The sequence below is a fragment of the Dama dama genome, chromosome 21, assembly GCF_033118175.1.
Source record: "Dama dama isolate Ldn47 chromosome 21, ASM3311817v1, whole genome shotgun sequence".
Taxonomy (NCBI): Eukaryota; Metazoa; Chordata; class Mammalia; order Artiodactyla; family Cervidae; genus Dama; species Dama dama.
Window position 1 is genome coordinate 68,227,169 of NC_083701.1, and position 18,093 is coordinate 68,245,261.

An 18,093-nucleotide genomic window follows, 5' to 3' on the forward strand; every position below is an offset into this window, starting at 1 on the left:
TGAAGAACTGTGCTTTTGAACTGTGGTGTTGGAGAAGACTCTTGAGAGTCCCTTGGACCGCAAGGAGATCCAACCAGTACATCCTAAAGGAAATCAGTCCTGGGTGTTCATTGGAAGGACTGATGCTGAAGCTGAAACTCCAATACTTTGGCCACCTGATGCGAAGAACTGACTCATCTGAAAAGACCCTGATGCTGGGAAAGATTGAGGGCAGGTGGAGAAGGGGACGACAGAGGATGAGAGGGTTGGATGGCATCACTGACTCAATGGACATGAGTTTGAGTAAACTCTGGGAGTTGGTGATGAACAGGGAAGCCTGGCGTGCTGTAGTCCATGGGGTTGCAAAGAGTCAGACACGACTGAGTGACTGAACTGACTGAACTATGACTACATAGTATTTACTATGTGCCAGGTACTCTTCTAAGCACTATACACACATTAAACTCATTTAATCTTCCCAGTAGCTCTATGAAATAGGTATAGATGAGGATGAGATGGTTGGATGGCATCATGGACTCAATGGACATGAGTTTGAGCAAGCTTTGAGAGATGATGAAGGATAGGGAAGCCTGGCATACTGCAGCTCACTGGGTCGCAAAGAGTTGGACATGACTGAGTGACTGAACAACAACAGCTGAGGAAGCCATCCCAGATCACCCAACTAGTAAGCGGTGGAGGCAGGACTTGAACACAGGCAGTAGGCCCTAGAGTCTGTATACTCAGCCACTAACCCCTTCACTGCCTTACCACCTCTCTTAGGCAATATATTTTCTTGTTAACACGCAGCCAGGCAACAGAGAGGCAGGAGCACCAACGTCCCAGCCCCAGAGCATCAGTAATACCAGAGCACTCTGACTGGGGAAGGCCCTCTCTTGCCCCGTCTATTCACTCATTCGCTGGGGTGCTGAGTATTCATTTGAAGGCAGACTGGGAAACTTAGCTTGGCTAACCCTCCACACACTGGGGCTTGATATAAAGACCTTTAGAGATATGGCTCCTGTTTTCCTTTCCAACCACCTCCCTCCAAAATCCCCAAATGCGCTGTCCTGAGTTCTTCTATGGGAGACTCAGTCAGGTTCAGCCCCAAGAGGAGACACAGGAGAGGCTCAGGAAAACAGGTGATTATACTCGCAGGTCCTAGGAACAGGAGGCACCCACGCCATGCAGAGCCACGTGGGGAAGCACCAGCATTGGTCGGGAGGCGGAGAGACAGGAGCGAGGAGTGAGCCTGGGCCCTGGCCTTAATCAGTTTCCGCATTCTGCAGGAAAGGCAAGGCAGGGCAGGGTAATGACTTTGGACTGGCTAGCTCGAATCATTCCAGCAGGCCCTAAGCTAAAGGAGCTCCCTGGTTGCCTGGATGATGAAGGCAGAGGGATGTTGCTTTCTGGGGATAAGGACCAGATAGTGCAGGTATGGCTCTGGATTGGTGAGTTTTGCTATCAGAGGTCTGCTACTGGCTGAGCCCTTTGCTACCTCTAAGAATTGGCTAGTCCCAATAGGGCAGTCTCTCCCTAGCCAGGGGGAAAAAAAAATTAAGATGTTAAAATGTAATATACAGAGCATTTTTAAAAAGCATAAATATACCTATTCAAACTACCTATAGTACTCAATGGCCATGTGCTTCATCTCAGAGCTTGTACTGCACTCATCTAAATCTCAGATCAAATACCACTTTGTCACATCAAAGCCCTGATGACCAGATACCTAAAAGCTTTCCCCGCATCACACCCTAGTGGCTGTAGCACTTTTCAGATTGCTGTAATTACTGGTTAACATGTCTGTGTCCTCTACTAATTGTCTTACCCTTCTGAGCACCTCCGGAGTGGGAATGGGAAGCAATGTCACTTGAATGAACATGTAAGAGAGAAACCCTCCCTTCCAGAGACGATATTCCACTCTCTACTCCTTTTTCCTAACGTGTACCACAAGCACGCTTACAATATGGTGTCAAAATTCCTTCTTGCCTCCTTTCACTAAAGGCTGTGACACCTCCCGAGGCCTCTTCCTCACTGAGGCTGGGGTGACTGAAGCAGAAGGCCCAGGATCTTCACTGGTTAACTACTGAAATGAGTAACCTGTTTTAATATCATAGAATTTATTAGCAAGGCAGCACAAATTTCAAACCAAAGTATATAAAAATTCCAGTGTTTATGGTTATTATAAGTCTATCCTAATGAATCACAACAAGTGGTAAGCAAAGGATATCATTTCCATTGTAAAGATGTGGAATGAAACTCAAAGATGCCAAATGACTTGGTATAAAGTCACAAAGCTAGTGAGTGACAAAGGGCAACATTTTAATTCAAATTCATAGCTTCTGCTGTTAAATTTGAAGCATTTTCCATTAAGCCACACTGCTCTTCCATTTACATTTACTTCCTCTCAGCTTTTATTGTCAATGTTTACAGACAACAAAAAAGTACCTGTTTTCCTATTTCATGCCTGCAAGCACTGAATTAATGGGCACTTTGAATGCTTCTCCATCTAGGTAAATAGCAGAACCTTCTCAAAAGGCAGTTTGGTAGGGAAGCAGTACAAGAAGTAAGCAAACATAAACATCACATAATAGAGACTGATCTGCAGTTATTTTAAGGGCCTGTGCATTTCTAAGGAGCGTAAAGCTCACAGCAGCTGGTAAAGGACCTCCAGGTGAACCTAGGGTTGTTTCATCATGAAATGACCAAGAGATTTATCAAATGTTTCTATGTAATCAGAAAAATTAGGGATATAAGATACAAAGTACAGTGGGTTGGGAGCTTCCTGGGTGGCTCAGTGGTAAAGAATCTGCCTGCCAACGCAAGAGACACAGGAGACGCAGGCTCAATCCCTGGGTCGAGAAGATTCCCTTGAGGAGGTAATGTCAACCCACTCCAGTATTCTTGCCTGGATAATCTTGTGGACAGATGAGCCTGGTAGGGTGCAGTCCATGGGGTCGCAAAAGAGCTGGACACGACTGAACGACTAAGCACACACACACAGTGGGTTGCTGTTACAGAAACAGACAAAAGATTACAGGTCTAGCAGAGAATTAAGCATGTGATCCCAAAGTTTAAATCCTGCAATGTGAACACAGGAGTCAGTAATCCAGGAAAACCCGAATGCACTCTTATGTACCTAACCAAAGTAAAAATAATACTGTATAAAACTACTTTAAATGTCTTTTCTCTGCCTTAATTTATCAGCAGATGAGCCAACTGACCTGTTTTTTTGAAATTTCCACTTACATTCACATGAATATTAACTTCTCATATGTGGAATGAGAGTTGTATTTTTTTCATAAGCTTCTGAGTAGGTGGCTTTACAAATACAGGCTGATATGTTTTTACTTATCTCTTTAAGAAACGCATCTCTGTACGCTTACCCTTAAGAAAGCAGAGTTTCAGATCTTCAACTTATTAGCTTCCCCTCTTTCTCCTCAGTCATCCTCAATGTTCTGGTAACGCTTTTAAAGGATTCGACTCCAGCAATGGCTGGAGACACCAGATCCAGTACTGCTGTATTCTTAAACGCTATTTCACAAAATACATATTAATCAAACAGGAAAGAGAAACACTAAATGTTTTATTCTGTATTTTCAATTTAGTAATATAAACAATATTTACATAGCAATACATTTAAGTATTTACACAGCATTAACCAGAAGGCAGAAAGAAATGTTGCTTTGGGCATTAATGACCATTATACTTGAATAAGGTGACCTTCAAGTTCATAGTACACAATGAAAAGGATTATTAAAGAGTATTTTGGAAAAAAAATGATATCATGGAGAATTACTGGCTACGTGGCTCAGGCCTAAGGTTGCTTTCAATAAATCACTTTCACATAACATGATAACTTACAGTTCATTTGTTATTTATAATCTTTAAACACAATTGAAAAGCAAAAGTTTGGAAGTGCTTTTAAAATGTTGAGTAATCAAAATGTACAAAAAACTAACTTGGGGAAAATGTCACATATTACAGCTCAATAATATAAATGATATTTATATATTATAGATATAAATATACTTTATGGAAACAGCATATTGACCTAATAATGCAGGTAAACAAAGGAATGAGAATGTACCATTTCACAAACTGCCTATTAATCCAATAGTGAATCAGTTCACTGCCAGAGCGAGCAATTGAGTCAGCCCACATACAATTTCAAATATCTAAGTAAACTTGAAAATATTTTCAACATTTATTTAAACATAAAATATGTAAAACAAAATGAACTGAAAACTAGGCTTGAACTGGAATCAATTTTTTTTTTTCAGTGTGAGAAAATATACACAAATCTAGTTTACAAAATAATCTTACAGACACAAATGATAGGGACTGTTTTGATTACTATTTAAAAAATGTTATGATGAAAGCAATTTAGACTTTTTTTTGTCCCATTGTCAGAGCTATCTAGTTTACGAACTGGTGAATTAAATAGCATGCATAACAGGAAAACAATATTTTTCATTGCATCATATTACATATTCACAGATCAAGTTTATGTTTCTATGAGTTATAAAAATAAATCTTCCTGTAGATTAAAAAACAAAAATAGAATAATTTGTATTACAAGTTTTAAAAAATATGGCAAACTAACTTGATAATCATGACCTTTTTTTTTGCCATGATTATAACTGTCTTTATCTATTCAAAAAATTAAATCAGGAATCTCTGATCCACCAGTGTTTTGGATGCCAAATTCTTCTGTCCTACTGCATTACGAATAAATCTAAAAATCTGAAAGAAAAAAGTAAAAACAATTCAGAGGGAAAATACATATAAAGGAAATTAAATGTGCATGTCAGTTAAAATATCTAAATTAAACTAGCCAATTCTCGCAACTATTTATTTTCATGTATCAGACACCTGAATTCCATGGTGATACACAAAACTATTTCAAGACTATCATCTTTCATAATACTGAAGCAGCGTATGTCACTATTCAGAATATGTTTTAATAAATTAATACAAATTCCCTTATGTTCGTAGGAATATACTTTTAAATATTTGGCAAGACAAGTTTCCCCTGGCTCTAAAATCTATGGAAATATCAAAAGAACTGTTAGGAACAAAATTTGTTCATAATTCTAGATCTCTATCAAGAACTAACCCATCATTCCACTAACCCATACATGACTTTGACCTAGTGGGGAATATGTGGGTGATACGAATGCTAACATTTCTAGAAAAAACTTGGCTTTTCTTGAAGTCTCCATTTCAGGCTCCACACTGATCCACACAGCTGTTTTTGCATCCAAGCAGCTAGGTAATGTGTGAATTGAAAGTTACACTGGCTGAGCCCTGAGCTAGATCTCAGAGTTTGCCTTTTTGTTATGGTAACATCTGGTGCAGATGGTAAATGGGATTCTAGTTCTGCTCAACGCTGGCATCTAAGAGAGAAGGGTAACTTAAATGTCTTCCTACTGGATTTCTTTCACATTTGCTCAAGCAACTTATGCCCTCCACAAGTCCTTGGTATTTCACCAACTCTGAAGGAGAGTGTAGAATGAACTTGGCTGAAATGTTTTTCCTTTTTTTTGGCAGGGCTAATCATATTTTAAATCTTTATAAATTCTGAGTGAAAGTAGACATTGTTACTCTCTGCAATAAAAATAAATATCTGCTTCTCACATATTTCTCTTCAAAGAAATCCACAAAAAATTCTTAAATTTACCTCTTGTTGTAGGTATGTAAGGAAGGCTGCTAAAATAAAATTTTGGCAAGCCAAATCCACAACACAGAAGAACATCAGATCATAAATAAGAAGAGTAGATTCATTTCCATAATACAGAACACTGCTGAAAGAATATCCTTCATCTATTTAAAAAAAAGCAATTTAGAGGATATAAATTAGAAATTTAAAAATAGAATAATAAACATGTGATCAATTTCTGGTGATAAAACTTGGATATTTAAAAACAACTACTTACAATAATATTTCAGGACTATTACATGTCAATTATACTTGAATTTAAAAAGAAGAAAAAATACTTCATGACTTATGAAAAATAAACAAGGGGTATTAAACAATGGATATTAAATTTGCTAATCTAAAAGGTTAACCAAGGAAAGCAGTTTTAACATTTGCAGCAAAAGCTTGGTAACTGCTAGTAATTTAAGTATACAGTCTATATTTTTCAATGACCAGGTAATGAATATCCTTTCTCTGTTTGTTTATATAACTAAAGTTTAAAGAATCTGAAAAATTCTCGAAGATAGATTAGTTTAAAAAGCAAAACACAAGGACTAGAATAGTGTATTACAATTTATGCCTCAAACAGTTCCGTAAGGTTCTGTTCTGAGACGTCTTTTCACTCTCCAAGCAGGGGTGAGTTCATCCTTTTGGGGATGTGAACACTCTTTTAAGAGTCTAATGAAAGGTACAGACCCTTTCACAAGAGGCAGTGGGGTAAGCACAAATATATGATTCTCGCACACAATTTCAGGGAGGACCAGAGAGCCTCTTCAGAGATGCAGCGGCCCATCAGCACCCAGTTAGGACCCTTGTTTTTAGACAAGAGGGCACCTGGCTTGCTTATAGCACTCTTTTTAGATCAGGATGCTAGTTATAGGGATATATTCAGTTTGTGAGAATTCACTGAGCACTGCCTTACAAGACGTGCCCTTCTGCACATATACTGTATACATATTCTAACAAAGAAACAAGCCAGCTCTGCATGCTCCTCCTGGGCAATCTGTCACTGCTGGTGCTCCAGCAATGAGCTCCTCTGATGAGACTTCCCACTTACGTGCACTTTACCTTCCCCTCAGATCCAGTCCCCCAGTCCCTTACATGTAATGGCTGATTGGACATCTCTTCCGAGATGTCCCAAAGGTACCACAAGACAACATATTCAAAACCGAACGCATCCTCTTCCCCTCACCACCTGATCTCCACCTGCTCTCCGTGTCTCAGTGAGGGGTGGCTCGGCCATCAACCATCTCATCGAGCTGGAAGCCCACATCATTGCTGACTGCTCTTTCTCTCCTACCCTTTCTCTTCCTTAACATTTCTGGCAATCTTTTCCTCTTTATCCCCATCACTACTGCCTTTGCCCATATTCTCCTTTCCCAACAGAGATGAAGATGATGATGACTGTATTATTATTAGAAATGGTAACAACATCACTTTACTGAGTGCCTACCCACACTGGGGTCTTTACATGATTACACGTGTGTAAACCCAAAAACCTTTAGAAGGTTATACTTTACAGAAGTTTAACAATTAAAGTTCAGAAAGGAAAACAACTTTCTCAAGTTCACAAAACTAGTAGCAGATTTCAAACCCAAGAACAGAAGACTCTGAAAGCTATATTCTTAATGACTAAACTATATTATTATAGTCTTGCATCTGTTTAACTCCTGCCAAAATAATTCTTCCAATTTATGAATCAGATATGAAGGCTTTCTTATGACACCCATGTTTATTAGAAGTGGTTTCCAAATTATTCTGATCATGTATCCCTATCAGAATAAAATGCTGAATGTGCATCTCATAATAGGCATAGTTTATGAATTACTACTACATATAATTTTAAATATATATAAATTAAGAATGGTGGAATTGCAAACAGACATTTTAATATTTTCTTCTCATACCTTCATGGAGCACCCAGTGCATGTCTTGTAGGACAAAACATTTTTAAAAAATGTCTTTAAAAACAAGTGCTCTACAGAATAAAATAAAGCAAAACTCCTTAAGGTGTCAGACAAGGCCTTCGGGATTCGGTCTCTGCCCTCTTTTATCATGCATGCACTCTCACTCCATTCCAGGCTTCAATCATAAAGTTCGTAAGTGCATAATGCCCTTTCCCCCTCTGCACAAATGTCTTCACCTCTCTTCCCTGGACCCTCCTATTTGACTTATTTTTAAGACACAGCTCAAACTTCACCACGTTGTCTCTCTGGCTTCACTCTGTCTAGTTAAGTTTCCTTTCCACACCCAGTTTAACTTGTGTCTGCACACACTTCTATCCCAGCATCACTCCACTCATCCATCACATGCCTGCCTTCCACAGTCTGCTATCAAGATGCCCAAGGGAGGGACCGTCGGTCTGTGTATCCCGGGGCTGGCACGGCATGCGGTTCTTAGTAAGACACGGCGAGTGACATCCAGGCCAGGGCACTGGGTATAGCGTACCATTTCCAGTCTTCCCAAGCCACACAGAGGTTATTAACATATATATTAAAAGTGACATGTATCCTTTCTTCTTAATGATAAAAAACCATTTAGTCACTATTCCTGTCATAGATATGTGCCATTTTTAAGAAGTAGGATAAAATGAAAACTTAAAGATAAATCATGAACATTATTCTTCTTTAAATGTTTTAAAAGTGTGCCACTGAATGAATATTTCAATAATATTTCAATACATAAACTTTTATGTATTTGTTTTACTATCTCTTCCATGTGTACAATTGATTTTAAAATTCAGCTTCATTTTTTACTTTTTTGTAGAATAATTATTTCGTATATATGTTTCTTCCTACATGACGTATAATAAAATGGGATATAGAAAACTACTATAATTCCTTGAAGTTTACTAAGTTTCCTCGACAAAAGTATAAAATCAAAAGACAATAACTACAATTATGTTCTTCAAGCTTGGAAAATAATCAAGTTCAGCAAAGGCATTTGAAGAATACCATTGTAAAAGATGCTTTTTTCCATTGGTTCCATGAATTCCATTCCAAGAATTCTTTCAAGAAGCAATTTATCTTTTATAAAGTAGTCCATTTCCTTATGAACCTAATATAAAAAATAAGAGTCATTTGAAACATGGCAGTGAAATAAATGCTTCCCAATTTTTATAAAATCAAAAGGAGAGAAAAAGAAAAATGAAAGTACCCAAAGAAAATCTTTGGGTTTGGTTCTTCAAAGACAATTTATTACACTGGACTTTATAACAAAATTCTCTTTAAGAATGTTTTAAGTTTTAAATGCTGTTAGTAGTACTTAGGGCTAGATGTACTGAAAATAAGTTTATAACGAGCTTTTCATGAATACAACCACAGCATATTTCTATAATAAATAACTGATAATATTTGGTAACTAACAAAATTCCAGTATGGACATATTTTAAGCTAATCATCATGCTAATAGACGCATAAAAATCTCATTTTGCTTTTACATAACCTAACTCCATCCACGAAGTATTAATTTTTTCAGCAAAAACAACCAACCAACCAACCAACCAACCCCACAAGGGTTCTAAGTTCATTGACTTAGTTGACTGAAGAAATAATTGACATTCCTGGCTAACCTTTTAAATACTGCATTTTGACTCTAGCTTAAAAATAAATGATGATACATACATGATCGATGAAAGAGCCAAGAAATTTATTCATAGTATGATATGCTTTTACACTCTGCTCAAAAGTACTTCCTGATGAACTCAATAGTCTAGCAGGGCCATTTTTCTAATGTGAAAAAGAGACAAGGGTAAATGAAACATGCCTTACGTTTTTGGTATCAAATAACACGAAATATTGAGAAAATATATCTGAATTGTAGTTATACAAACCCTTGTTAGTGTCTCATGAATTCTGTCATAGTGTTGCCTCATCTGACTAGAAATTGCAATCTGAAAAGTCTGACCATCTGTATTAGGTACCAAACCTCTTTGGCTACACAAATTTTCCTGAAAAGTTAAAAAAATTCATGTTAAGATCAAGATAATGAAAATTCTGCCTATCTTAAAAAGAAAATGCAATATTTAATATTATAAGACTTGGAAGCCAACTGAAGTTGTACTGGAACTCTATCTGAGACAAAGCAATTTTAATAGTATCCAAGGTTGCCACTACCCTCCAGGTCTTACTAATTTCTACTTCATCATACCTCTGTGCAGGTGGCTTTACTTCTCCCTACTTTAAAAAAAAAACAAAAAAAAAACCCTCATACTAGTTTCACCATATATTGATATTCTTAGCTTTCTTTATAATCAATTTATTGCTCTTTAATAAATGATAAAAAGTCTGGTCTTAGAATTAGCAACTTTTATAAATGGTTGTTTTTTGTTCTCTAAACACTCTGAATACACTTCCTTGATTAATTTCACTAAAAAGGTAGTGATACATCACCCAATGGTTAATGTTACAGACCAGATGTCTACTGCAAGTCTCTCTGACACAACCTGATTCCTGAGAACCATGTGTCTGTAACATTTTACCCTACCCCCGACCTAGCCAATTCTCACAGATGCTTCAAGGTTCAGCATAAGTATTCTTGCCTCCATTCTTAGCTTTATTTGTCTGCTCTGGAGCTTAACATTCTTCTCCTTTGTCTAAACCTAAGCTACAAATATGACACTTGGTTTTCTACTGACTTAAAGGCAGTCTATGTGTAGTGAATTTATTAAAAAAAAAATTCTGATTATAGAGAATTTATAAAATACAGAGAAATACAAAAAGAAAAAAATCTTCTATAATTGCAACACCAAGAGATGCCAGTATTTTAAGGTATTTTATTACTTGTTGTCTATGCATATACATAGAGATGGTATAAAATCTGGATCATACTGATTTCTTTTTCATGTAACATTATATCCTGAGCAACTCTTAGTACCATTAAATGTTCTACAAAACATGAGTTTTAATGTTTACCTAATGTTTCACTGTTTAGATAAACCAGTTTACTTAATATTCTCTCATTTTTATGTATTCTTTGTCCTTATAAATAACCCCTGTGATTAAGATCCTGAACATAATCAGTTATTCACATTGTTAATTATTTCCTTGAGCTAGTTAGATTCATAGAATCAGTAAGTCGAAGATAATGAACTCTCAGAAAGCTCTTGGTATATACTGTCAAATGCTTTCTAGCAGGTTTATGAAAATGTATCCTAAGATCAGTGACCATTACACCCTGTCCTTGATGCTACTAAGTATTAGCTTTTTAAAATAAAATTTTCTAATTTGAAGTAAATATGTTATTTTTACATTCATTTCCTCCATGATTCGTGAGTTTAATATTTTTAGAGGTTTTTAGTCTATTCTGTTTATTTACTTGTTTTAAAAAATCTTTTTGTCATTGAAGGGTTTTTTTTTTTTTGGCTTGGTTTTTTCCTTTTCTTGGCTGTGCTCCTGTGACAAGCGGAATCTTAGCTTCCCAACCAGGGTCAAACCAGTCCCCCTGCGAAGGAAGCATGGAGTCTTAACCACTGGATTGACGGGGAATTCCCTCTGTTAAGTTTTAACTTAGTTTGCTTATTGATTTATATGATTTTAAGTACTGTGATCAATATCTTTGTGTCATATTTACTATGGAAATTTTACCCTATGTCTTTTATCTATATAATGTGGCTACATAAATGTTCTATACATTAATAAAATAAAATCAATAAATAATACTTTTTTTGATACTTTCTGTATTTTATGCTTTGTCATCTTCCAAACTGAGATATTCTTTTCTAGGTTTTCATAGTTTCATTTTTAAAATTTAACTCTTCAATCCAGGTATAAGTTCTCACAGTTAACCAACTGATTCAGTTCAATGTATTAAATAAATTGTTCCTCTCTGAGATGTTGTGACCATGTATTAAATTCTTACGAGTCACAGGTATGGTCCCTTAATCAATAAATCCTCTTGGTTTTTCCTCTCAGGTACATATTTTTCTTTTTTAAATTTTCTCATGGAAGTTTTCTAAAATATATAGTAGAGAGAACCGTACGACACTCAACTTCAACAATTACCATTTTACCAGTTTTGTTTCATCTATCTTCCCAACTTTTTTCTTTTAAAGCAAACTCCAGATACCATGTCATTTCATTTGCAATTTAGCATCTCTAACCAATAAGACCTTCAAAACAAATGCCATTTTCACACCTAATAAAACTGATCTTTCCTTAATATAATTTAATATTTAGCCCATTAAATTGCCAAGATTTTTTCCAAAGGTTTTTTTTTTTTACTTGATAGTTGGTTCTTTGAATCAAGATCCAAAGTCTACACGTTGTTTTTTTTTTTTTTTTCCTTAAAATTAACATCTAACAACTTTCTTCTGCCACCACCATCACTTCTTTTCTTTTCATGCCTCTAATTTGTTGGGGGCACTGGGTCATTTGTCCTATGAGATATCCTAACATTCTGCATCTGGCTAAACGCTTCTGTGGTATTACTTATTTTGTCTCTCTATCCCCGCTATTTACTGCAAACTAGAGACTTGATTTCCCATTAGAGCTAGAGGCTTGATTACATTCAGGCTCAATTTTCTCAGGCAAGAGTATTCCATGGGTGATATTATGTACTTCCTCACTGCACCATAATAGGAAGTACGTAATGTCAGTCTTCCTAATTTTTACATGTTCTAAGATTGAGCTAGTGTGTTCAGATAATGTCAACCTGATTATAAAGCTCCCTGTTATCTTTCACTTAATTGTTTTGGCATCCACTGATGATTGTAGCCTATATGCATTAATTCATTAGTCAATACAAAATGGTGATTTTCTAACTTAGAATTCTTTTCTTGCTTCCATTAGGAAGATCTTTCCCTCATGAATTATTCAGTTTACCTTGAAATACACTCCATAAAGGAACTGCAGGATGATATGTGATTCGTTCCCTTTTAATGTTCAGGCTAATGAGTTGATATTCTAGCAACTTTTAAAAGTAATCAATGAGGATTTTTAAAAAATACTACTACAAATCCCAGATTATGAGAACCTCTCAGCTTAAAAAAAAGAAAAAGATGTAAAATATACCGCTTCTCTTTTAAGATTCATATTCATTTCTTCCATATTAGTATCAGCATGCCCATGTACTGATCTACCATGAATGTAGTAGCCGAAACATCTGTGGGATAACAGAAACACTGATATCTATAAAAAGAGAAAGACCAGTTAGCAATTCATCTGCAAAACAATAAAAATTAAGTTCTTCTTGAAATTGCTTCCTTCCTCTCAAAATACTGAGAGTTGAATTCTTAGAAAACATATAAAGGGAATAATAACGTAATAAAGGATAATGAGGTATTTTAAAAAGTAGATGGAAAAGAGACTGAAGACACTTCCAAGAAAAGAAGAAACAGGATTGATATATGAAAACCTTTCAGGGATTTCAGGCTGAGTCAACTATTTGGGAGCATAAGGGATTTACAATTAAGAAGTTTCAAATAAGGAAAATTTAAGGCAGCAAATATTAACTTGTAGCTCATTATAACCATCTCTGGAATTAACCACCAGTGGAAATCAGACTAAAAATCCAATCATAGCAAATCACTTTTAAAGCCTCTTTTAACGTACTCATGACCTTTAAAAAGGGAGAAATAACAGTTGCAAGATAAAGTCAGAAAGTACTTACATTACTCATACAGCACAAATCAACAAACTGTCGAATTTTATCTTCTATAAATCTCTCATAGAAGACAGCAAAGAACACAATCTGAAACATTAAGCCAAGTTCATGCTTATTAGATTTTAGGATTTAATTTTCTTTTATAGCCACAGTATAGTATATTAAGAAAAACTAAGTTCCAAACAAGAACATAGGGGCCAATAATGATTCTTGTGGGATAAAATCCTACTTAGCATTTTCTATTCTTCTGTTAAAGGAAGAGTGTTTTGGAATTCTGTTAAGATTCACTGAGGGGGCTTATTTTGAATTTAAAAACTTTTCTGTGTCATTAAAATAAGATAGGACAAACACAGGGAGAGGAAGTAAGGGGCTTTGAAAACCTTAGGATAAACCAATGCATTATGGCCAATTTAGGTCTAGTTCTGCAATTCTGCTCATCTCCTAAATTCCAAAGTCTACTAGAGAAACTGCTTGTTTTTCAAATTAATCTTCTCTTATAAGAGTAGCATATAAAAAGCATATGTCAAGTAATCTGTTTCAACTACAGATAATGTGTTAAACATTCAAATGAAATGGTTTCAAGTGTTTTCTTAGACAGATTTAATAATACTGCAAAGGGGAGTTATACAAATCAAAAGAGAAGAGCTTACACTATAGACCTTAGATACCCTTCAGAGAAAGACAACACTTCCTAACCACCCTATTCAAAGCTGTCCCCACTCCTAACTTTCCTTCCCCTTACCTCCCTCTACTTGCTGTCTCATCTGCCTGCTGACGCCCTTCACAGCACTTGTCACAAGTTGTAACTTGTTCCTGTTAGAGCCTATCTTTGGGCTCACCAGTGCCTCCCACATAAAATATACTCAGATATGGGAATGAATACATAAATGAATCTGCAGCAGCTGAATACTGAAAACCCTTTCCTAAAAACACCACGTACGTATTTTAAAGCTCCTTTAAATGACATGAAAAACAGTAACAAAGTTTAAGAGATACCACTTAAAAATTGAAGAAGCTGGGCTGGGGAGTGAATAATAAAGCCTAATGTTATGAGAATCAAGAAGAGTTTGTAGAGACAAGTTTGTGAAACTGCTACAGGTTAAAGGAGCTCTTAAGGATGCATAAACACTGATAATCTGAGGATGCGACCATGGAGACATCCATCTCTATCAAACGACAGCAGAGTGAGAAACAAACGAGGTCAGACGGTAGTGCCCAGGGCGGCTAGCTGTTGCTCCTATGAGCCTTTCCCCTCTCCTAGGGACAGACCCTTGTGTGGGCACGCTGCTGCCCTGCAGACAGGGGGCGGGTGGGTGGGGGGGGGGGGGGAGGGAGTCGCATGTGACCAAGTTCTGGCCAAGGAGAGGTGGAAGACACTTCTGAAAAGGCTCTCAAGGAGAAGGGGGCGAGTGGTCATCACACTCCCCGGCTCAGCCCGCCCTCCAGTCTGCAGGGGAGGACCAGCCCCTGGCCCGTATGGCCCCCGAGCCGGGGTCCTTGCCCCATGCCCGCCCGCTCACAGAGCATCGGACTCACTGCTCACACTCAAGGATTACAAGGGCCGGGCTCTAGCTGAACAGATGTTTCAGGAGGTGACTCTTTTCTACAGCACTTGGATTTATCTATGTGCATGTGGCTAACCAGCCTGGGTAGGCTACATAGTTATGGCAGGATTTCCTTATTGGGTTTGCTGATGCTTCCTTCACAGCCCATTCATTTATCACCGACACCCCCTCAAGGGGTTACCTGTTCGAGACTCCAGTACAGAACACAAGAAACCAGGGGAAAAAGAAAATTAAGAAGCATGCTAAAAATAATTGATAGGGGATTCCACAGTTCAGCTTTACTACTTTACCTGCTTGTTTCATGTGAAATGAGCTAAACTGTTTTCATACCTAAAATATGAGCTAAAAACCACCTACGCTCAGCTACACACAGATTTTGTTTTCCCTGTGTTTTACTTCTCAATTAGGTTTTGATTTATAAAACTTTTAGACTTTCTCTTCACAATCTTCCTCTGAAATGAAGAACAGAAAATACAAGTATGCAAAGTTTCCTGCTGGTCTATAAAATAAGGAAGAATAAATGCCTCATAAATGATAATAATAATTTAACTACTGAAGTTTCATATTTCATTATGGGTAGTTAAGCTGTTGTAATGTTTTCAATTAAAATTCATAGTGGAAAGAAAAAAAAAAAAGAGGAAAGGGTGAGGTCTCCTTCCCTGGTTCACACCTGCAACCCCATCAGCCATTATGGCCCACGAGGTGACCTCAGAGGTGAAGTCCTGAGGGGCAAAGCAGAACAACAGGCCTCCAGGTCTGACGGCAGCCTCCCTGCTGGCCCTGCACTGCTTACCCCTACTCTCTTTCTCATGAGACAGAGAAAAGCTACTTTTATTTTCAGGCCTGTCAGTGTGGGTTATTTTTTTTTAGTTGTTGTACTCAACCAATAGGAAAAGCTTCAGATGGTATTCCTTTAAATTCTCTACATCCAGAAAAATCTGATCTGTTCACAAAAACTTATACTGGTTTAAGTAAATATAAATATTTACTTACTATTATACTGATGGTAACTATCAAACTCCAGAGTATTATGACAGAGTAACTAGATCAACATGATGATCACTTTGAAACGTACAGAAATATCAAATCACTATGCTGTGTGTGAGGAACTAGCACTGTGCTGTCAATTACACTTCAAAAACAGACTAACGAACAAACTCTTGAAAAACAGATCAGATTCCTGGTTACCAGAGGTGGTGGCTGGAGGGGGAAATGGGTAGAATTTGATAAAGACAATCAAAAAGTACAAACTTCCAGTTATAACATAAGTACTAAAGATATAATGTATAACATTGTAAATATAATTAACATTATTGTATGTTATATGTAAAAGAGAATAAATTCTAAGAGGTCTCATCACAAGGGAAACGTATTTTTCTATTTCTTTAGTTTTGCATTTATATGAGATGATGGACGTTCACTAAACTTATGGTGGTGATCGTTTCATAACACATGTAAGTTAAACCACTGAACACCTTATACTAACACAGCGCTGCATGTCGCTGCATTGGTGACCTACAGCGACAGCCAACCATCACTGTCACTGTCGTCTGTCACCGGGGCTCCCCCGGTGGCGCCGCTGGTGAAGAGTCTGCCTGCAGTGCGGGAGACCCGGGTGAAGGGAGCGGCTACCCACTCCAGTATTCTGGCCTGAGTCCATGGAATCACAAAGAGTCAGACACGACTGAGCAACTTTCACTTTCACGTCAGTTATAGCTCAATAAAACTGAAACAGGAAAAAAAATCAAACCCCATATTATTTTAATCTAATTTTACTTCAAATCCTAATTTGTTTGTCTCTCTCCTATGATTGTCAAACTATCCCTCACTAGCTCTATTCTACAGCTCTAAGTTTGCACAAGTCTTAACAATTTAAAATAAATACAAATTTAAACAGTACTGTCTCAGGTCACAGAATGACACCTAGATCCAATTCTGTAGGAATTTGGGGACTTCAATTCCAAAATCTTTTAAAATTTCGTTTTTAAGGCAAATATAAGCTCTCCAGTTTATAGGAAGTCCCACCTTCCTTTGCTTATTTAAAAGTTAAAGAAATCTTAATCAAACTGAAAGGCTTTTCCCACTCATGGGAGTGTCTGTAAGCAAGAGAAAGAAATGCAGAGACTAGAGTTAGTTAAGTGCTGTAGCTCCTGCTTCTCTCTCTCTTTTTCCTTTCATTCTTTTTATTTTCTTTTAGCTATAAGAAGATAAAGGAAATAAGCATAGCAAAGATCCTCTGCTAGAGCCCTGGGTCCTCAGATTTATTTTTAGTTTCAGCTATTTCAATTAATACTTCAAAGAAAATTTCAATCCGAGCCTCTTGGTGTTTGATTGTCACTGCTATGCAGTTACTTACTACCTGCTGTGCAGCGTGAATCATTCAATTTTGTGAATGAACTTTAAAAAAATAAACTGCATTTAACTTGGAAAAAAAAAAAAAAAAAAAAAAAAGAAAATTTCAGCAGGGATACTGGTAATTTGAGTGAGATTTAATGATATGTAAATGAATGTAAACAATATGTTAGTTTTAAAGCAAAGATTGAGGGTACCTTAGCAATTCCTATCATTATATATAAACTAAATCCTGCAGACTCTGAAAGACCCTTCAGAGCCCCACTATTGATAAGAAATGAAATCTGAAATCAGATTGCCTGAGTTCAAATTTCTGTTCTGCTGATTTCTTTTTCTGTTTTTGTTCTGCTGATTTCTAATTGTTCTGGGCTCAAATTCCAGTTCTGCTCATTTCTAATAGATTTCTAATATCATATTTGGGCAAATATTTAACCTTTCTGTGCCACCACATCCTCATCTATACAATGAGGATATTTAAAAGAATCTATCTCTGAGGGCTACTATAAAGATTAAGTAAGTTCCTTTGTGTAATGCAATTAACACAGTGCCTAGATTAGCATACTATGTAAGAATTAGCTATTAGCTATCTTTATTATTGTTCTTGTCACCTTCTTTATACTATAGAAATCCTGTTGTGGTCAAGAGCTGAAGATCAGTATATAAACAGAGTTAAAAATATAGAGAGGTAATGTTGGTTCAAAGTATAATCTCCTGTTACCTGTATAATTCCAATGACCAGCCAAAGAGCAGAAGACACAGCATATCTCAAAATGCGGCTGTAAGGAGCTATGTAGCTAGGTGGGCTTCTGGAAAGACTAGAGGATGAGTCCATTAATGCTAAGTTCTTGAATCCCACAACCTTAAATAAAAAGAAAAAATAATTTTAAAAGATACGGA

At 36.8% G+C, this 18,093-nt stretch overlaps 1 protein-coding gene across 3 annotated transcripts in view; it reads right to left on the reverse strand.

Moving 5' to 3' along the window:
* Window positions 1–3,545: 3,545 nt before the first annotated feature.
* The window catches only part of TMEM67 (transmembrane protein 67), a 43,391-nt gene continuing 28,843 nt past the window's right edge, over window positions 3,546–18,093 (reverse strand). For all 3 annotated transcript variants that reach the window (XM_061123796.1, XM_061123797.1, XM_061123795.1), the window contains 8 exons: window positions 17,915–18,055; window positions 13,286–13,366; window positions 12,688–12,804; window positions 9,510–9,626; window positions 9,301–9,405; window positions 8,632–8,734; window positions 5,660–5,802; window positions 3,546–4,722 (listed from right to left, as the gene is read on the reverse strand). In XM_061123796.1, the coding sequence (XP_060979779.1) occupies window positions 4,642–4,722; window positions 5,660–5,802; window positions 8,632–8,734; window positions 9,301–9,405; window positions 9,510–9,626; window positions 12,688–12,804; window positions 13,286–13,366; window positions 17,915–18,055 (888 nt within the window). In that variant the 3' untranslated portion in view covers window positions 3,546–4,641. The remainder of the gene's footprint in view (window positions 4,723–5,659; window positions 5,803–8,631; window positions 8,735–9,300; window positions 9,406–9,509; window positions 9,627–12,687; window positions 12,805–13,285; window positions 13,367–17,914; window positions 18,056–18,093) is intronic.